The sequence below is a fragment of the Panthera leo genome, chromosome C2 (genome assembly GCF_018350215.1).
Source record: "Panthera leo isolate Ple1 chromosome C2, P.leo_Ple1_pat1.1, whole genome shotgun sequence".
NCBI lineage: Eukaryota > Metazoa > Chordata > Mammalia > Carnivora > Felidae > Panthera > Panthera leo.
The window spans coordinates 94711818-94733750 of NC_056687.1; the positions used below are offsets into that span (position 1 = coordinate 94711818).

Below are 21933 nucleotides of genomic sequence, written 5' to 3' on the forward strand. Positions count from 1 at the left end.
CCACGTCCATCTCCCTCCCTGGCCCTATGGGAGATCCCTTAGAACAAGAACTTACCTTTTGATTTTTGTGACCTGGTGGAGAATATGACTTTTTTTTTTTAATATTTATTTATTTTTGAGAGAGAGAGCATGAACAAGGGAGGGACAGGGAGAAAGGGAGGCAGAGGATCTCAAGTGGGCTCTGTGTTAGCAGCAGACAGCCCAATGCCGGGCTCGAATTCATGAACTGAGAGATCATGGCCTGAGCTGAAGTCAGATGGTTAACCGACTGAGCCACCCAGGCGCCCCAAGAAATGTGACTTTAAATAGAACTCAGCATTCATTGAGCACCTATTAAATGTTAAATTCTTTTAAAGCAGGGATTTTCAGTCTTGGCTCCATTGACATTTTGGGCCCCAAATTCTTTGTTGGGGGAGGGGAATGTACTGTGCATTGTAGAATGTCTGATAGCATCTCTGGCTTCCACCCATGAGGTATCAGTAATACCAGTCTTGACAATCAAAAAAAACGTCCCCAGACACCCCAAATGTCTTTTGGGGGCTGAGTCAAAACCACCCCTTAAATGGAGTGAGGTAGAGACTTTAGCGACATTTTTTTAGGATAAAACACATATGACCGTTTTATGCCAATACTTATACCCACACCCACACCCACACCCACACCCATACTTTTACCTATACCTATACCTATATCCACATTCATACCCACACCCATACCCATACCATCTATCTAGGCACACACATTCTTACAGAGTCCTTACAGAGGAGGTATTTGTTTGGAAGCGCTCATTGTAGACTTTTTTTTTCCCCCATGAGAATCATTATAACTTCAGTAAATTGCTCACTAAATTTCATCTGTCGCCTGCGTTCCTGCTCAGATACAACTAAAGCCTATTGAAATTGATTTTTGTGTCGGCAACAGAGCAGGGATTCAGTAAGAACATGAAAGCTTCCCTTTCATTACTAGTCTTCTCTCCCCGCATTACTTTAGATTTGGTGGGCCCTAATTATATTCCAGTGCTTCTCCAGCTGACATTTCTTATGTTTTAATTAAAACTTCTGGGGGTTTGAGGACACTGTGGGAGAGAGTTTATTCATCAACAGCCCTGATAGTCAAGTGAGTCCCTATTTGTGTCCCTGCTGCCCGAGAATGATAGCTGGGGACACAGTGGTCCTTTCCCTTTGTTTTTTTCTCACCACACCGGTGCTGTTCTTTCCTTCCCCCATACCTCCAATTCCAGACCTGTTCTTGCTGCTGCCATAGACACTCTGTTATTAAGTAACCCAGACGGCACTGTGGGTAGACTGGCTTCCTATTGAAGCCATAAATTAGGTGAAATGAAATGTAGCACTGTCTTTTTTATCATCATCATTATTATTTATCTCTGCCTAGTTGCCTATGGTGCCTCGTGGTGCAAAGCCAACCCACCCACTCCTGACCACATGGCTGTAAATCTCCAAAAAGACAGGGCTGCTGTTGGGCTGTGATTGACAAACTGATGCAGGCCTGGGGAGAGAACATAGTAGATCTTCTTAATCTGCAGCTGGGAAGTGGGATGGAGTGAGCAAAAGGGTCTGCCAGAGGTACTGAGGGGAAGACAGGGTCACCTCCTAAAGTAGTCTCTGAAGAGGGAAATGTTGATTCAAAAATCTGACAAAATGAGCTACTTTTCTCCAAGAAGAGGTGAATCTGTTCTGCCTCAGTTAGTATTTTCTCAGGAAAAGGGAACACAGAGATAGAGGAACTTGAGCAGGGCAGTGTCTGGGCCTTGCTTCTCTCTTGTCATATCTTTCTCTCCCTGACCCCTTCCTAGGTGAGGTAAATTGTGAGATGGTGGAATGCAGAACTCTAATACCTGCTCACACCTCCAGGGCTCATTCCAGTGACCCAGAGGGTTGGTTAGCACTTGGAAAAGGGAACAAAAACAAAACCTTCTTGAGCAAGTGGCCTCTTCCTCCAGTTACCATACTGGGAGCCATTCTTACAGTTTCTTATTGCTTGAGACAAAAGCTATCTGCCACTCTGACGTAGACATTCCCTCAAATTCTGTCATACTTCTCCCAGGTTAAGCCATGATGGATCACTGGAGTCTCTCTGTTCACTGTGATTTGAGGCAGCTTACAAGGTCCACTAGGCCTAGAAATTTCACGTTTCCAGGTGTGATTTAACACCTACTCTTTGTCAGATGCTGTCCTAGACAACGACAGGACTGAGGACACATCAGGCCAAGTCCTTGCCTTTGAGGAGCTTTTGGCTCTAGAAGTATAGCAGCCATGTGCCTGGCAGACTGAATGTCCAAAGGCTTTGGGGACTAAGTGAGCTCAGAGGAGACAGGAGTTGACTCCAGAATCCTTCACACTGTCTACTCTAAGCTATTAGGAGCTGTCCACTGTTGGCATGAACTCTTATAACCTGTGTCAAGAACAGCCCATCTTTGTATCTTAAGGAGATTACTTACCTCTCTATTGTGCTGCACCCATGTATTTTAAAACGCCGTGCTCAGACTCTCAGATTTCAGAGTACTAAAATCTCACCCAATAGAAAAATCCCAGTAAAAAACAAAATAACCATTGAAAATCAACATAAAGTTTACTTTTACTCTTTAAAGAGTAATCTTTAAGAATATTTCATTAAGGACATTTTTTTCCATCAAGTATCTTAATGGAAACTACTTAAATTGAATATCTCTGGCTTTCTGGGAAAAAAAAATGCCACAGAGTCCTTATTTTCCTCCTTTTCCTGAAGTTGAGTATACACTTCATCCTGGACTGGTGTCCAGGAACCAGAGCTTTCAAATGCCATCTGTATACGCAGGGGCCACCCTGATTCAGGGAATAGGGAGGGCTTTTGTGCTGGGCAGGGAGGAGTAGAACATTGGGGAGGCTTAGGAGTTGGCTATATATACATATTCTTTCCCCATCTTTCAAACCCTACATCTAGGAGGTTCAAAAATCCTCCCAGAAATTCATGTACACAAGCCATCAATGATTGTGGTACTTCTGTGGCATAAACTAGATGAGAGCCCATAAGGTCTTTGGTTTTGTGCTCCTTTTTTTGGATTGAGAGAAGAGGTTACTGGGAAGTGTGTTCCTGGCTTAAGGCCATGGCCAAGAGACTGGTTCTGCTACTTTTTTGAGCTCTCCTCACCCTGCAGCCTGTCTGCCTCGTCACTGCTGTCACTTCAGCTGTGCGTGCCTTTCCTGGGTACAGGCATTAGGCTCCCTGCCATGGAATCTGCATACATTAACTATTGTCTGCTAAAAATTGTGAATATTTGATTTTTTTTCCTTTTAATCATCCATTTTGATTTATAAACTGAGCCAAACTGTCAGCCCTGAAGACAGGACTCCTAGGTTCCAACAAAGAAAAATGAGAGTCTTTTCTTCCCCACCCTGTGTCTGTGAGCAAGCCTCATTCTCAGTTGGCCCAGCCCTGAACAGTCTTGAAAACAATCCATTTTCTGTCTCGCAGAGGTGCCAAACAGAGGAATTCACAGTGACTGGTGTTGAGATGGGGAGCTGTTGCTTGGGAACTGTCCTGTGTCAGTGCCTTGCTTCGTCTTTGCCACAAGTCTGGATGAAGTGATGGCTGGATCTCAGTTCGACAGATACGGAGAGCAGGATTTTTTTTTATGCTACTGATGAATGGCACATACGGGCCAAGGAAAAATAAAGTCCTTATTTAACCTGGGGAAACCCTAGGAGCAGACACTGGTCCAAATATATCCTGTGACAGTTCATGTTCCTTGATTAGAAGGGTCTTTGGAGTCTTTTCATGAAGTTGTTTTGTCTACTTCTTTCACTCAAGACATGGTGTACCAAAGAAAGGTAGCATTCTTGAAGATGTCCAGATAGGTCTCTTAACTATGCTTTAATCTTAACTGGGACTGGCAAATCAAGAGTACACCTTCACTCTCATCATTATAGCTCAGGGAGAAAACTAAAGCCAATTCCTAGTCTCTGTGATCTGTGCAGAGGGCACGTTGATTGGCCTCTCTATCAAGTTTAAAGGAATTTCATCTACTAAATTCGTCTTCTCATGTCTTATTTATGAGTGAGATGATTGAGATTCTTGCTCACGGTCTCACCCCATCTGCTTGTACACTTTGTGCCTGGATAGAAATGGGGGAACGGGGCGCCAGGTGGCTCAGTCGGTTAAGCATCTGACTTTGGCTCAGGTCATGATCTCATGGTTTGTGAGTCTGAGCCCTGCGTCGATCTCTGTGCTAACAGCTCAGAGCCTGGAGCCTGTTTCAGATTCTGTGTGTCTCTCTCCCTCTGCTCCTCCCCGACTTGCATCTTGCCTCTCCCTCTTTCTCTCTCTCTCTCAAAAATAAATAAACATTAAAAAAAAAAAAAAAGGAAAGAAATGGCGAGAAGTGGAAGAAACTGATATGGACATGTGGATGGTGCTGACCATGAACCTGACTACAACCCTCAGATCTCACTACTTGTCTCACTAGTAAGCACCTATTTGCTCTGAGTCCCTGCTGTGCCAAGCACTGTAGGAGGTGCAGGAGGTGCAGGGTAAATATGTATCCAAGCCATTCCCTGGCCTTGATGATTCGATCTTCTGAATATCTCTTGATTCCATCCACTTTTCACCCACTCCCTTACTTCCATCCCAGTCCAAGTTGCCATCCTCTCTCAACTGAATTAATTAGTAACTAACGTTATAAATGCTATATTTCCATCATCCTTTCTATTTCCTCTATTCTCTGTCCTGCCCCTAGAGCAATCTTCTCAAAATGCAAACTTGGTGACTTTACACCCTTGTTTCAGACCCTTCACTGGCTGTCCATTGGTCTTACGATAAAGGCAGAATTCCTCAAAGTAGCCTGTGAGCCCTTTCTTGGACTTGCCAGACACTTTCTCTCCACTCCAGCCATACTGGCCTATTTTTAGTTACTGAAATACTCTAGTAACCATAGCATAACAGGACCTTTGGACATATTCCCATTATCTGGATATATTTCCTAACACTCAACTTAGTTCATTTTGTTCATCCTTTAGGTCAGAGTTTTTGTAAAAAATGAAAAAAACAAAACAAACAAACAAAAAACCAAAAAAAAAAACCAAAAAAACTTTCACCTCAGATCTGGTAAGAAATATTATACATTAATATCAAATAAGGAAGAAAGAAAGAGGAAAAGGTAAAGGAAGAAAGGGAGGAAGGGGAGAGAGAGAGAAGGAAAGGAAACAAAGGAAAGGATAGGAAGAAAGGGAGAAAGAGTAAAGGAAGAATGGAAGAAGGAAGAAAGAAAGAAAGAAAGAAAGAAAGAAAGAAAGAAAGAAAGAAAGAAAGAAAGGAGCCTTTGATGGAGTTCCCTGGGAAACAAATTTTGAGGACAGAGATTATAGGAAGTATTTTGGGGAGTGTTCTCAGAATTAACACCTGTGGGAGAGTAAAGATAGTTTTGAGCAGAGGAAGAAGTTGAATGCACTTACAAGGCCCTAGGCAATCCCAAAAACCCAAAAAGGAGCTTTGGAGTTGGGATGGCCCTTCAGAGTTGTTCCACCTTCACATAAGTGATGCAGGCTTTTATATTCCCACATCTACCAGTCACTGAACGCTTGCTACCTTCATTAATAGTCATCGAATGCTTACTCCCTCTAGTCAGGGAGTATGACCTTGGGTCTAGCTGTTCTCTTTGGCTAAGGGCAGCTCCTGAAGAAGCAGAACACCTAGGTACTGAAGAAGGGATTTGTGTGGCACACCACAACATCCGTTATAGTCAATCCCTTGTGACGCTTGGACCTGCCTATTTTGTATACATTTGGAAACAGCTCCTCTAGTATTCTAGCTGGTCTCTTCTCTTTAACAAAGTTATAAGAAGCCCCCAACTACATCTTATCTAATGGTTGCAGCTTATGCTCATCATTTCCCTCCTCTACTATCCATTTCACTTCTCCTCTCCTTGGTTAGTACTTTTGCTGTCTATGTGGCTGACCTGTTCGGGTGACCTGATCCTCGTTCCTGAGAAGTCTCAGGCATGCTTACCATGACTTTCTCAGGCTTGACTATGCCGTTGTCCCTTTACCAAAATTTTGGGTGGCATTAAAAATAAAAAAAACTTCTTCTCTTCTGCAGCCTGAGGATAGAAAAAGCTTAGGACCAGTCCCAGGAATGAATTATCAGGGTAGAAGAAAAGGTTGAATCCCCAACTTGAGTCTAATTGGGAAGGAATGAGACTCTGAAACTTGAAAAGGAGACATCCAATTTGATGTGCTTGAGAGCTTGAAATCTTCTATTTCCCTGACCCCTCTGAGCCTACAGCAGAGATGTCCCCATCTTATTTGAAGACAGTGCACAGGCCTCAGGATTTAAACCTCAACTCCCTGATGATTTTCACAGATTGCCTTCAGTTGATGGTTAATTGCCCTTGGCTTTTCTTTGTTTTTCTCTAGTACATCAATGGCTGTCAGCAAAAGCAGAAGCCATCTGATTCCATTCTTTTTTAATTACTGTTTCTTTTGACCTCTCAAAAGTCTGAAATATTGGAATCACTAGTGAATTCTCTTGCACCTGTATCCTACTCTACTCCACTTCCCTACTAGCGAACATCCCGACAGTGACACTGCTGTAGCGTGCCAGGGGCTATCCTAGAGCCACTGATGGGGGTCTCCTGGCAGCTACTCTAAGAACCTGTTTCCTCAAGCCATTGCTGTCACCAGGTGTCTTAGGTAGAGTTCCTCTGGCAACAGACTCTGAGATGGAGATTTACATGCAGGAGTTTTACTGAGGAGTGGTCTTAGGGTCTATACCTATGAAGAAAATAGAATTGTGCAGAAGAAAGAAGAACTGCAGTGCAGTCTTACAAAGACCACAGCCATCGCTAGAGGCGTCAGGAGCTGAGATGCTCCTTCAGAATTGTCCCACTTTAAGGCAAGAGGGCTGGGACTTTTATACTCCTGTGTCAACCAATCATTGATTTGTCTGTCTTCAGGAGGGAGCATGACTTTGGCAGTGCTTTTGTAGCTGAGGGCACTTTCCGGAGATCGAACTGGCTGAGAGCTATCAGATGTTTTGGTCTTGAAGGAAAAGTCTGGGTGGTGCAGTATAGCATCAATGATAGATGATAGATAGATAGATAGATAGATAGATAGATGTAACCATGACATTTGATCCATGAAACAACGGCTGCCATTACTACATGTTCTACACTGATTTTTTTCCGTTTGATTTGATTTATTTTCATGGTTCTTTGTGGGGTTTTATTTTTAAGTTAGCTCTATGCCCAACATGGGGCTTGAACTGACAACACTGAGATCAGCAGTCACATGCTGTAGTGACTGAGCCAGCCAGGTGCTCCAATTTTCATGGTTCTTATGATGCACATTTTGAAAATCATAGCATTGGCTATGATCAGTAGGGTTCATGTAAGATACTGTGGAAATGCAACAGTATAACACTCACTTGCAATTAGGAAAGTGAAGTCTTCCTCGATAAAGGGGAAGATCTAATCTAAGCTAAACACAAGGAGCTAAAAACATTCTACCTGTAAGGGAGCCCTTGGACAGCAGGGAAGGAAAGAGTAGGTAGAGTGTCTGCATTTTCCACAAACCCAGTTTGCTCATGTGCTCTGCTGGAAACAGATGTATTTCAGTGACCTAGAAATGAAAGTACTCTTTCTTCCAGGCTAGCCTCAGGCTACCAGCTCTAAAGCCATCTTGCTGTTCCTTAAAAAAATAACAGCAATAACAGAGCCAAGGCTTACATGGCTATTTCAGACAAAACCATTGTTTTTCTTTTGCATTCATTTTAGGAAGGAGGTAAAGGGGTAGAGTACTATAATCCTTGAGTGATTTAGATTTCACTGCAGTGTTGAGTTATTTTGCAAAGAACAAGAACCAGCAGATAGGGGTTTTTTTTAACCTCAAGTGTGAGGAAAAAGAAAGGAAGAAGGGGAGAGAGTGTGTTTGTATGTGTGTCTGAGGATGGGGCGGGACCACACTCACCAGTTCTGAGTGACCCCACACCCTTTGCTTTCCTGGATGTGAGGCCCATTCTTCCTCCTTTCTTGGGTACAGGCTTATTATGCTTGAGGACATGATTGGCAATAGGCTTGGATCCTACTCGAATACCAATTATGCCTTTCTAGAATTAGTCTGTTATTTTTGTTATTGTTGGTTATTTCAGGGAAAAAAAAAACACTTCATTCTTTTATTAAAAATGACTCAGCAACTACAGTTAAATAAGATATTTTTTTTTTTCTAATTTTTGTGGAGAAAAAAAATTTTAACCATTTGTCTCCCTTTCAGGTTTTTTTTTCAGAATAAAAATTATTTTGTCTTTGGTTGACTATGTATTTTAGATCCAAATATAGATGGAGTCTATGTTTAGATTTTTTGTTTCTTTCATAAGTGAAAATAAATTAAAATTAGGGGTAATGTTAAATTTTCACTTTAAAATTCTCCTGTCATACAGCGTGGAGCCTGGAGCCTGCTTCAGATTCTGTGTCTCCCTTCCTCTCTGCCTGTCCCCCACTCGCACTCTCTCTCTCTGTCTCTCAAAAATAAATCAACATTAAAAAAATTATTTTTTTAATAAAGTAAAAAATAAAATAAAATTCTCCTGTCATGTTGCCTTGCACTCAAATAAAAATTTTTTTTCTTTTAAACCCTACCTGAAATAGAGATGAATGGTTCAATGTTTAACCCCAGTTAAGTAAAATATGAAAAGAAGATTTGTTTAAAATAATTTTTTTAATTTTAGTGATAATAATTTTTAATTCAAGAGATGGATGGCAGAAGTGGGAAAGAGGAGAAAGTGCCCTGGCATTAGGTCCTCATTAATTGTAAGATATTGGCCTCATCTCAAAAAGGGCAGTGAATTAGGCACCTTAGGGTCTCTTCCTACTCAATTCATTTGTGACTTTATGAACACTTTATGTGCCTCTTCAAACACTGTCCTAACAATGACGGCGCCTCAAGTTTCTAGTGATCTTTAGGTCAGCTGACTCCTGGCTATTCCCTCAAAGTCAGCCTTAATCTGGATCCTAATTGAGGTTGACAGTCTCCAGTGATGTAAAAGGCACCTCGTGCCAGGGGGCCTCCTTTGTGGCCCTCCTCTATCAAAGGTTGACAGCTCAGCAGCCTTCCTATTCCAGAGTGCGGGGGATGCCTTTGCCCGGGACTGAGCTGAGGCTGCTAATTGTTCCATCTCCAGGATCTCATTTAAGCCCAAACTGCCATCCCGGGGTGTATTATTCAGTCATCTGTCAGAGCCATCGAGAACTATTCTTCAGCTTAGAAGTGAAATTTAAAATGGGAGAGAAGTAGGTTAATTTTTTTTTTCTCAGTGTTGCCTTTAATGACATTAGAGCAGTTACTAAAATAAAAACAAATACCAAACAACAACATACTCTACATTCAAAAAAGTAGCAGATATTTATTTATTTCAGACCAAGAACTGCCCAGTGCCTTGTGTTTGAAATATGAAATGGATTGCTTGTATTATGTCTGCTCCCTGACCTTGGGCCCGGACCAAGAGCTAGACCTGCTTGGCTCCCAAGCTGCTGGTGGAAAGAACTAGGTGTTGATGCGTCTTTGTTACAAATTATTAATTCCAAGAGGATCCCCTGTTTCTTAAGGAGTTAAACATCAAGTGCACTGTTTCTCAAACTGCGTATTGACAGAGGTGCTTCAGGCTCCCACAGAGGAAGAGAAGGAGGTGGCTGTCAGAGCAAACCAGAGTTTGCTGGTCAAGCCTCTTCTTGAACCAGGAGGATTCTATATAAGATTGGGGGGAGGGGTCCTAGGCAGGAGTCTCCTATAAATGAAGCCAGAGAAGAAGGAAGGGAGAGTAGGAAGGAAAAACAGAGGGACAGGTTCTTTGGGCCCAGTGCAATAACAGAAACATGAACATGTTCATTGGTAGCACAGAGGTGAGTGATTGACAGTGAGGTTTCAGAGAAGGTGGTACTTAAGTTGAATCTGACAAGAGTGAATAAGTTTACTAGGGATTCAGGAGGTGAGGGTGTCTTAGGCCAAGGAAACACATCATCAGAGAGGCAAGAAACAATATAGTACATTTAGAGAACACAAATAGTTTAGTCTCAAGGACCACGGAATAAGAGCAGGTGGGAGCCTACCAAGGTGGTATGGCAGATAGAGGCCCAGTTCGTAGAAGGCCCTGCAAGCCATATGCAGGTGGTTTTGCCCTTATCTGGCTGTATGGAGCCATTAAAAGAATTTCAAGGTGGGGATGCTTGGGTGGCTCAGTCAGTTAAGTGTCTGGCTTTTGGTTTTGGCTGAAGTCATGATCTCACAATTCGTGGGTTCAAGCCCTGCATCAGGCTCCGTGCTGATAATGTGGAGTCTGCTTGGGATTCTCTCTCTCACTCTGTCTCTGCCCCTCCCCACTCACTCTGTTTCTCTCTCTCAAAAAAAAAAAAAAAATAATAATAATTTCAAGGTGAATCAGCTCTAGGATACCATTCAGACCCTCTACATTTGCCTTCAGTTTCTCTACCCTCTTTAGTGCTTTAGTAGAGAAACAGCCATTGTTTAAGGTATGATTTATGGCCCTTACTTTAAAGACTTTATACAGTTGACCCCTGAACAGCACGAGCTTGAACTGCATTGGTCCACTTACATGCAGATTTTTTACAGTATGTATTGTAAATGTATTTTCTCTTCTTTATGATTTTCTTAGTAACATTTTCTTTTCTCTAGCTTACTTTATTGTAAGAATACAGTCCATAATGTATATCACTATAGGACATATATTTTTTAATGTTTATTTATTTTTGAGAGAGAGAGAAAGAGTGCAAGAGTGCAAGCAGGGGAGAGGCAGAGAGAAAGAGAGAGAGAAAGAGAGAAAGAATTCCAAGCAGGCTCCACACTGTCAGCGCAGAGCCCAGCGCAGGGCTCAAACTCGTGAACTGTGAGATCAAGACCTGAGCAGAAATCAAAAGCCACCGACTGAGCCACAGAAGTGCCCCAAGATATATGTTAACCAACCGATCTATGTTATTGGTAAGGCTTTTGGTGAATAGTAGATTATTATTTGTTAAGTTTTTGAGAAGTCAAAAGTTATGCATGGATTTTTGACTCCACAGGGGTCAGTGTCCCAACCCTCACACTGTTCAGGAGTCAACTGTATTCCCAAAGAAAAGCTGTTGATTCCTTTGCTGTGGTCAACATTACAGCACCATAGACTCTTACTGGGACCTGGACAATTCCAGAGGCCGTTTAGTGTTTATCAACAGAGGGCGCTGTTGCTACTTCTCCCTTGTGTGAGATTAACTCTCTGCCTGAAGTTAATATTCCTGATCTCTGGACACTGAATTGCAGTAGCACTACACTACTCACTCAGTCATTGCCAAAACTATTTCCAAATGCTCTTTGCAGTGGAAAGGGGTGGTGGTAACAATAATACTTGCTCCCCTCACTTTCAGCCACTGAGCCCTTTTCCCCCACATTTTGCAGGGGAAGGAACCAGGGCTCAGATGGGTTACATCACTTGTCTCGGATGAACCTACTGGTCATGAGCAGAACCTGGACAGGACTCAGGCCTCTGGAGCTTCAGTTCAGGGCTCTGAGAGGTGACACTCCCGGCTCCTCCCTTACTGTCTTGAAGGTCGAAATAAGTAGGACGGGCTGTGCCGTGTCCATATTGAGTTACCAACTTGATGCCTCCTTCTTTTAGCTCTTTCCTGACCAAGGAGGAAAGGGAGCAGGATGGGAGGCCGGAAGGTGAAGGAAGTGCTACTAGAGTCAGAGAAAATAGATGCAAAAAGCTGAGAAAGATGAGACACAAAGGGGCAGACAGCACTAAGCCTCTCCCCTCTTCCCAACTCCAAGCGTCCATCACCTGCTGTTTTCATCCATAAACACACCACTTCATCTGTGGGGTGAGCACCCACCATTCCAGGTACTGGAAACACAACGATGAGACATGACCCAGGCCTTCATGAGTCACGTGGCCTAGAAGGAAAGATGACATTTAACATGAAGCACAGGACAGGGTCACAAACAATCATAGGCAGCATCTGCTGACAGCTGATCTGTGCCAGGCATTGTCAAACACTTTATATACATAATCACATTTAATTTTCACGGCCATCCCAGGAGTCAGGTACCGTTATCTCCATTTTTCAGATGAAGAAACTGAAGCCAAGACGGTTAAGAGACTCGCCTAAGGTTATGCAGCTGGGATTTGAATCCAACTGATCTTGGAAGCAGCATCACACTCCCGGGGAGCAGTCATAGTTGAAATGTATTTTAGAAGACATATATGAAATGCATTTAGAAGTTAGACGTATTGGTCATCCCTGCTACTGTGTGAGAGTGGGAGGTAGACTTCACGTTTCTCAAGGAGCAAGTGAAGAGAAATCTTCTGTTCTGGTGTTGGCCCCTCACCACACCCTATTCTCTTCTGATTCTGTGTGGTTGACACTTCATTGTGGTTCCAAAGACCCAAGTTGCCCGTTTTCGGGGAAATAGTTGCTTCTGTTCAATGCTGTCCCTTTGATCACAAATTTAGATTTATTGCTATCTGTTTTATTCTAACCTCACTTTTAAGATAGAGATAAACTTACAGTCTCAAGTAATAGCAGAGTCATATCCAGTTGAGACTATTAATACAAGATATTTTCATAATCAAGGAAACTAAAGTTTCTTCACCTACTGAGTATTTTCTGACAGAGGAGATACTTGTGTCTCCACACCCAGACCTAGCTCCCCTTCCTCTCACACTAGCCCTTACCTTGGAGAGAAGATAAAAACAAGTTATTGAATATTGCCTTTTTTTGGTTAACTTGACAACCATTATGAAAACAAACCCAAAAAACCAAAATGATGGAGATGTTTTACGAAGTAAATGCTAAATAGAAATTGATCCTTAAAGCATTTAAGATTTCTGTGTGTGTGTGTGTGTGTGTGTGTGTGTGTGTGTATCTGTCTGTCCATCTCTGCCTGTCTGTCTTCCCTATCGGTGTTCTATAACAGTGATCTAGATAATTGTTCTCTATAGTTGGAACTGACTATAGACATTGCTTATCAGAACTAAAGTCTTCTATTATTACTTTTTTTTCTTTACAGGGTCGTCATGTTAAAACGGGCCAGCTTGCAGCCATTAAGGTTATGGATGTCACAGGGGTAATGTATCTTTATTTTGCCATCGCAGTAGCTATATAGTTATGATAGAGAAATTAGTGAAAAAATCATTTTTCAGAAATAGAATCTTCTTAAACATCTAAGATATTTCCCCACCGAGCTTAACATAGAGCAGTAAGAGTATTCAACATCTGACTGAGAAGACCAGGGATAAACCATTCTAATTAAATTAGAAACCTACACACTGCCTTATGTAGAGCGAATAATGTGTTTCAAAAATTTACATAAACACAACCAAGGATATTTGCATATGAAGACAGAACACGGATTTGAAGGTATTAAAAGAATAATACAGAGATTACACAGAAGAGATGGGTCTTAACAGTTTTCCCAAAGGTCCACCTAACGCTGGAGTAGATAAGAGTTTGGGTAGCTCTAAAATCCTAGTAGGATATTTAACATAAACATTTCCCTCCTCGAAATTATTGACCAAATAACCAAAAATTCTTGTTATTATGGAGCAACACTGAAACAAAATTTCTGCCTGGATGATCAAAAGGAATAGACTTTATTTTAAATACAATCTTAATGCTTTCAATCTTTTTGCTGCGGCTATTTAAAATATTTTAATGCCTTTTTGAGAGTACAGAGCAAAAATCAGACTTGAAAACACACACCGGACATCAAAAATATGTTAATAATTTTCTATTGTTCTGGGGGTTTTTCTAAGATGTCTGCTTGCTGTACATAAAAGCTAAAAGACCAAAGTCTTCCATTTGGCCCAGAAGTGGTTTATTTGATGTAAATAGACACAGAATGAATGAACCACATGAAGATACCAAGAACCAACATACAAATTTTAAAAAGGCACACAATATATCTGTTTGTCAGACAGACTTCAATCTATATATATCTTTTCTGGCCTAGTTTGTTACCTTTGATAAGTATACATTATATGATACACTGTCTACCGTAATACTAATTTCACTAATGTTCATTTATACCACACTTCGAACTGCCTTCCTTTCCTTACTTATTAATGATCTGAATTCATCTTTAAATTATAGATATCTTTCAGTGGCAAAAAATCGTTCCCATGTTTATTGGCACTTTGATAAAGTACTACTCCCTTTTATTTGTCCTTTCATTTATTTATTTTATTTTTTCAAATACATTATTCAAATTTCAGAGGTTGCAAACCAGTTCAGCTACTTAATCCCTATTAGTTTATTAGTTCACCTGGCCTTTACTGAATAAGAAACTGCATGTAGACTATATGTATTAGGTTTAGATTCTGCCACTTGAAACAGAAAACTCAAAATAACAAAGGCTGGAGCACAATGCAAGTGTCTTGCTCTCTCATGTTAAAGGAGTCTGGAATCTATAGCCCAGGGATGTATGGCAACAGTGTGACCAAGTGTCTTCCACCCTAAAGGTCACTTCCATGGTTCAAGGTGGTTGTCAGATTTCAACTGATCACATTCTTTGGCGGCAAGAAAAGAAGAGTGAGTGGGTGGGAGCAGAAGGGTACAGAAAAGAGCTCCTTCCACTAAAATCTTGTCTACTTGTATACAACATTTCTAGTTAACTTCTGCTTTCATTGGGTGTACCTAGCTGCAAGGGAAACTGGGAAATGTAGTTTTTTATTCTCCCAATATGTGCAGTTAAAAATCTGGGTTCTGTTAGTCAGGCAGGAAGGGAGAATGGATACTGATGTGGTCAGTTAGCAAATCTGACACAAAAGTCAAGATCAGGTACTATCAGTATCTACACAGAAACCCATTATAAGTCTGTAAACCCTTTGCAAAGTTTTTACCACAAAACAAGTCAATTTGTTTTGCAATTCTGCTGAAGTCATACTACTGTATTTTCCCTGGATTGAATAGGATCTTCACATAATGTGATGCACTTGGCAGTTTAACAATTGCTGGTTGTGGGTGGGGTCCAAGACATTCATGCTGCAAAGTTCTGTTGTGTGGCTCTGTGGAACCGACAGTTGATTTCCATTGACATCATTAATCTCAGCGCACAAAGCTGTATGTTGATGCGCAAAGTATGACTTGAGAGCACTGGATATTACTTTTCTAGTTTCTGGTTCTATTTTTGAGACTGCAAGTTGCTTGAAGAACCACTGACTATTGTTAGACCACCTTGCTTTGAAATCAACACAGCTTTTTATCCCAGCGTATGTATTCTCAGTTTAAGGAGTGTCAGTTAGCCCTTTTAAACTGGGTTCCACAAGATAGCGAAGCTCAACAGAAAATAACTTGGGAGTCTCTTTTCTCAATTCTCTGGAGGATGATACAGAGCTAAGGCTGTTGCCAGCACATAGGGAGTCGATCTGTTGCATACAATGTATGCTTTATGTTATTTAGGCTTAATTTTCTAAGGGAACCCTTGTTGAAAAGGCTGAGTAGTTTCCCTGATTCAGGCACATCATTGACTATTTTGTAACCATTGACGCTTTATCAAAGATAAATATGGATAGCACATCAGGAGATAGTTTTCTTATTTCCCTCGGTGTCTGATACAGCATCAAATGACTTTTGTATAACCCCCTTACACACTACAGTCAGTGTGTGATTTCTTTTGTGGAATTTGTGTGGTATCCTCAGAAAACAATCTATTTCATTTTGCCATGTTGTCTTTTGTGTATTATGGAATGCTGCAAACGCTTCTTACCAATTATTATAATTGCGCTCATTATAGCTGCTCTGTTAAAAATGGAGATGAATTCTCAAAGGTCGTCTTTGTTAATTGTCTGCAGTGATCTACTGCAAAGTTACTATAGTTTATTGTAATGAAATTGATAAAACCATAAGCTTGAAATCAATTTTTAAATTATTGTTTTTATTCTACACCACTTTCTTTTTTTTTTTTTTTAATAGAAAATAGCCACAAAGAGAACTGGATATAATGCTTCTGCTCTTCTGGTTTTAATGCCGAGACACTTCCAAAATTGCCAATATTTGCTTCAGAATTAGTACTTCGACTCAGACTCAGTCTTTGAAGTTGTTTTAGTTCCTGAAATAATTATGAGAATTTCTTCATTTCGCAGCTTTCTGGGGATTCCTTCCCAGCTGGGTTTGTGTACTCTAGATTTGCCTACAATATCTAAACAACATTTCTCAAAGTGGACCACTAGCTTCAGTGAACTGTCAGCCCTCTGGTGGTCTTCATGAGAAAGGGTCCTGGGGGACCCTCAGAACCTGCCTTTTCTACAAGCTCCTCAAGGAACTCCAGATTCGTGAAAGTCAGAGGGGCACTTCTCTAGGCTTTTAGATTTGCTGCTTTCTGGCCACCATATGTGAAGAGACTGTGGTTCTTTGATCACCCTGTAAATGATTCTCATTTTCATTTGGAGAAAAATTCCTGGTGTAAACCAGTCCCTTTACAATGATACCTTGAAGCCCACACAGGACTTAAGGAGATAATAACTTAATGCCATAGGCTTTCACCTTTACAATGACTGGTTCTGATCCTATTGCTCAGGACACTGTGGGGTGTAGTACCAAAGCCCCCCTCAAACCAAATGAAGCTGAAAATGGAAATTATTGGAAGTCACATAGTGTGATTAGGAATGTTGGCTCTCTCTCTCTTTGTGCTCTGCTTTCCTCCCACCAACAGGTCCAGGCTCATGTTCTAATTACTTCATTATTGTTAGTCCCAGCAGAGTGCCAGTCTGAATATCAGTGGTGCAGCTTGGGTCACGTCCCCATTCCTGAGCCAACCCTTGTTTCCTTCTTCCATATCTGGATTGGGTGCCTGGCCCTGGAAGCTACAGGGACTAAGGGCTGGATGATTCATGAAAGGACGATTCACGAAAGAAAAACACGCGAGATATTTGAGGAAAGGGTGGGAAGGATGCTGAGTAGGTAAAACCGGGAGAATTGCACCACTGTGCTATCAAATACCATTGCAGTGGATGTGCTTAAAACTGATCTGGTTCTCAAGTGCCTCTCTAAGTGCCTTTGTTATGTTGCAGCCAGAAATAATAATAATGGTAACTAACACTGCGGGAGTGATTATTATGAGCCAGACTCTTTCAAGCACCTTCTATATTCTGATTATTTAATCCTTTCAGTAACCTGCAAAACAACTTCCATTAGCAGCACCATTACAGAGGTGAGAAGACTGGGCTTATTAAGTGTCTGGCTCAATGTAATGTGTACATGGTGGGGTGACTATTTCAGCCTGAGCGATTTAACTGTATCTTTGAAATCCATCATCTCAACCACATTGCTATAGGTCTCCAATTAACAAAGAAGGGCATTTAGTGTTTAATTTACTGTGTGTTTTTTTCCCATTAATATATTCAGTAAACATTTACTGAAAACTGAGTTTCTGACGGGCACTGGAAATTCAAAGATGAAAAAGTGCTCCTTTGCCTGCAGGGGAACTCACAATTATACAACCTCGCCCCAAATATTTATAAGTGAAACGAATCCATTTTATAATAAAGTTATAAAATTCATGAACCAAGCTACTTATAAAGTTTGATATTGACAGTGAGGTAGAGTAATTAAGCCCAGGAAGGACAATCAGACAGATATTCCTGGCCAAGGAGACAGCCTGTGCCAAGGCATGGAGGCTGAAATAGCATTGAAGTATATTCTGGAAACTATTACATGATTTAGTTTCAAAAGGGCTGAGGAGAGAGTGATACAAGATCCTTGTGGACAAGGTAGGGCCAGGTCATGAAGGAAGTAAATAACATGACAGGATTTTACATAGTTTTCAAACTTTCTGTTTTCCCAATAGAACATTTTGATCACATCCTCTTAGGCAAAAATCCAATATATAAAAGAAATATAAACTTTTTTTTTTTTTAAACCAGGGATGGGATGCTATACGTCCTGGTCCTTTCCCCCAAACCAGTGCAAGAGCCAATGTGGGAGCCAGAAGTTGAACAGTAAATTAATATGATGGGATTGTCTACTAGGAGGATCCATTTTAAACCCTGTTTGACTGAGTTCCTATTTCAGTCCTGCTTACTGAATTCCTGTGGCTGAAGCTTATGACCAGTCTCCATCCTTCTTTGAAGGGTAAGGAAGTGGTCTCCCTGGAGCCTCTGGTAGAGGGCTTTGCGCATAGTTAATGTTGGCTGAAACTGGACCAAAAAAAAAAAAAAATCTTTTCATCCGGATTGTTTTGAAGAGTCAGGGCACATACTGCTATAAGCACGTTTCGTTCCTCTTTCCCAAAGAGAGACTGTTCAGGGGAGCGATTGGTAGCACAGGACATAACTTTATTAATAATAGTAATAACAACAACATCCATGGTCAAAATAAAAATGGCTGAGTACTTATCATATGCCAAAACACTGTTTTACTTAGTACAACATATATTAGTCTGTTTAATCCTCGAAGCAACTCCCATTAGCGGACACTGCTACTGTGTTCATTTTACAAATGAGTAATTAAAAGCACGAAGAGCCTAAGTAACTTGTCCAAGCCCCACAGATAGTAAATGGCAGAGTTGGAATTCAAAGTCAGCCAGTTAAGGTGTGTCCACTCTCCCCACAGCCCTGTTTTAGGAATGAAAGATGAGGGAGTATCTGTGGAGCATGGCCTGCAGACTCAGAGCTGAGATCACCTACTACCTCCTTACTGACAATGAACTTGGGGGTGGGGGGGAAGGGGCAGAGATGGAGGGAGAGAGAGAATCCCAAGCAGGCTCTGTGCTCTCGGCATAGAACCTGATGTGAGGCTTGAACTCACAAACCATGAGATCATGACCTGAGCCAAAATCAAGAGTTGGACACTTAACCGAGCCACCCAGGCACCCCATGAGTCTCATTTTTCTTATGTGTTGGCTGGAAATACAGACATCACAAATTTATACTGAGGCTAAAATGATATGATATCTGGTGCTTGGCACATAACAGGTCCTCAATAAATGATCTTAATTGTTAGTCCTGGTAAGATACAGTGAGTTCCTGAATGGGGCAGTCGATAGGAATGGAAAGAAGGGTTTAGAGCATGCATTGAACTTCTGTCATTAGTAGATGATAGTGTGGAGATGGCAGCCTATGCTGTGAACTGTGCACCATCCCTGGGTTAGTCTCTTGTTGATGTGTGTAAATGGTTTGAATCAGCCCTGTCTTCATCACCTCAATTACAGAGTTATTAGTCTTACCCTGAACAATGTCTCACCCCAAGCATGTACCAAATGACCTACTATAGAGCAGGATCTAGGAGAGAATGTATATAGCTAGATTCTAGAAGCCGAAGACTGAAACCATAATTATTCATTCATTTAAGAATGAAAGGGTGTGCTATGTTCTGGACTGATAGCAGTGAGTAGAACAGACACAGGCTCTGTCTTCTGGAATCTTATGTTCCAACATGTATAAAAGACATGAAAAATAGCCGAACAATTACTTAATCACAGTTTTGATTAGCTTCTAAGGACTGTACAGAGGGTATTAAGAGAGAATTTAAGAGGAAACGAATCTATCCGGGTGGCTAGTATGTTTCCTAATAAAGTGACAGGTAAGTGAGATCCGAGGATGAATAGATCTCGGTTTTGTGTTACTAGGGCTGGGAGAAGGGCATTCTCAGCTCTCGGAGTCTCACTCTCAGGTGGGTTCAACAAAGCCTAGGAATCCCCAGCCCACACTCTTCTGCTTCAGAGACCCCTCTGGACACCTCTTTGGGACTTCTCCTTTGTGGCTTTTCAGGTAGGCATCTTTAGCAAACAGATCGTCTGATAAAGCACATGATGAGAACTTTTAACAAAGAAAAGATAAACATGTTATTTTTGTGTCCATAATACCTTTTACCTTGGAGGCTATATTTAGTGCATCAGTTCTGTAGGGTATACAGCATTTGGAACTTAGAAAGCTTCTAGAGCTCTAAAAATGAACAAGCTGAGCTGCCCACTGCCTGCACATTTCAGCATCACCCCCTGTCTTGCCTACAGACTATCCCCCTTTTGGTGGCTTATGTCTGTCCAGGTCTCTGCACACGTGCACACACACTGGGTGTATAGACTTGTCATATATGTATGCACGCATGTCAGACAGATTCCTTAAGAGCAAAGAATGGCCCTGGAAACTACTGTCTATGCCCCCAAACTAATGAGGGTGAACAATGAGGCTCACTCATTTTTAAAAATATTTGTACATCATTATGGTCTGTATTCAGTAGTGCCTTTCATTTGTGTACCTCTAAGCATTTGGTCAAAATTATAGTTAATTCTCTTATGCCCCTAGTGAAGTTGAGATACGTGTAGGGGAGGATGTTGGCACACAGAGGTATGAGGAGTACCTGGATCATTGAGCGTGCTATTCAAATCCAGGTTTGCAACCAGGCTCTTCAGTAGCAGACTGTGGGGTCTCCTTCTGTACGTTCACCCCCTCCTCTGTGCTGCCAGCACATTTCCATTTCATATGTATGTCCACCTTTGGACTTTATCAGGTTCTCTCTTATTGGGCGCTTTTTTTCTTTTGTGACTTGACTCACCCATCAATATGTTGGCTCTCTTCCCAGTAACTTGAAGCTCACCCCTTGTGTTCCCTTTATGGAAAGTCCTCTCTCATTTAAAGCCTACCCTACCGACTTTAATGAGCCAGGAATGGAAACTGTGAAGTTTTCATCTCTGTACCTCCTGCAGGGCTTGCTAACCTAGAACCTGGGGCATAGTAGATGCTATACAAAATGATAATATATATGTGAAAACAAGAGACCAGAGAAAATATAAAGAGTAGAAAACCAGATAAAAGAAAAACAAATCCAAATGATAAGCCACAGAAAACTAGAAAATTATTTTTTCCTAGTAACCAAAACACAAAGGGGAGGCATTATCAATTATACTGTTTATACCATCAGGTAAGACTCATTCCAATTCCTGTGAGCTGTTACCTGAATTATAGGTATAGGGTCCCTGAGGATATAAGTCACCTCATTTATGTAAGACTTGAGGCAAGTTAGTGACAACACTACCAGGAGTAAAACTCATTTACTTCTGTGTTAACTTGATCAAGGGTCTTTATTTATTTTATTTTATTTTTAATTCATGGTTTTATAAGGAGTCATCATCAGTGGAAGCTTGGGTATGAGAAAAATGCACATCAGGCTGTGCTAGCTGGATCTCTAAGGGACAGCATTTCCCAGCAAGAGAAATTTCCCAGCAAGAGAGCAGGTTAGCCTCATGGGAAAGAAGAGCACTGTAGATTGGCACTTTCATCTGGGTATATTCTAGTTTTGACATTTCAGGGCTCCCTTACCCTGAGCATGTTGCTTAAGCTTGCCTTGTGGATCACACCCCCTCTCTTATAAAGTTTGTATGAGAAGTAAGCATAGTTATTTATAAAGAAAGTTTTTGAGAACCATATGTAGAACACTATGTTCAGTGCATATTATTATCACAGTGTCTCTTACCGACATCTTTCCTTTTTCTCTCCATGGTACCAACAATTCCTATAGAAGACAACATGCCATACCCCTTCCATCTATAGGGCTTTGGCAGTCACTATTTTTCTGCACGAAAATTGGTTCCCTCCATAGTCACACCATGTCACACTTTTTTCCTTTCTTCCCAACTGGGTGGCCTTCCGACAAGGCCTTCCCGACAAGGCCTTCAGAATTCAGCCCAAACTTGAAATTCTTGGTGCTGTCTCCCCTGATGCCTCCAATTAGATTAGCTATCCATACCTCTCCTGTTTGTAACTGTTCATGCATCTGTGTCATTCTTTGATTTCCATCAGTGTTCCCCACTAGCCTATAGTTAAGTTTCATTGTGGCAGAGCTTGAATCCATGGTGCCCATTGTTGTATTATTATATTATTAGCATTTAGCATTGTGCCTGGGGTATAGTAGGCAGTTAAATGTTTATTGAATGAATTCATTAGCTTAAGACTAACATATAC

General features: G+C 41.3%; 1 protein-coding gene across 8 annotated transcripts in view; it reads left to right on the forward strand.

The window, feature by feature from the left end:
- TNIK (TRAF2 and NCK interacting kinase) overlaps positions 1-21933 on the forward strand; it is a 442546-nt gene that overhangs the window by 268830 nt on the left and 151783 nt on the right. For all 8 annotated transcript variants that reach the window (XM_042955223.1, XM_042955220.1, XM_042955221.1 and 5 more), the window contains one exon: positions 13047-13103. In XM_042955223.1, the coding sequence (XP_042811157.1) occupies positions 13089-13103 (15 nt within the window). In that variant the 5' untranslated portion in view covers positions 13047-13088. The remainder of the gene's footprint in view (positions 1-13046; positions 13104-21933) is intronic.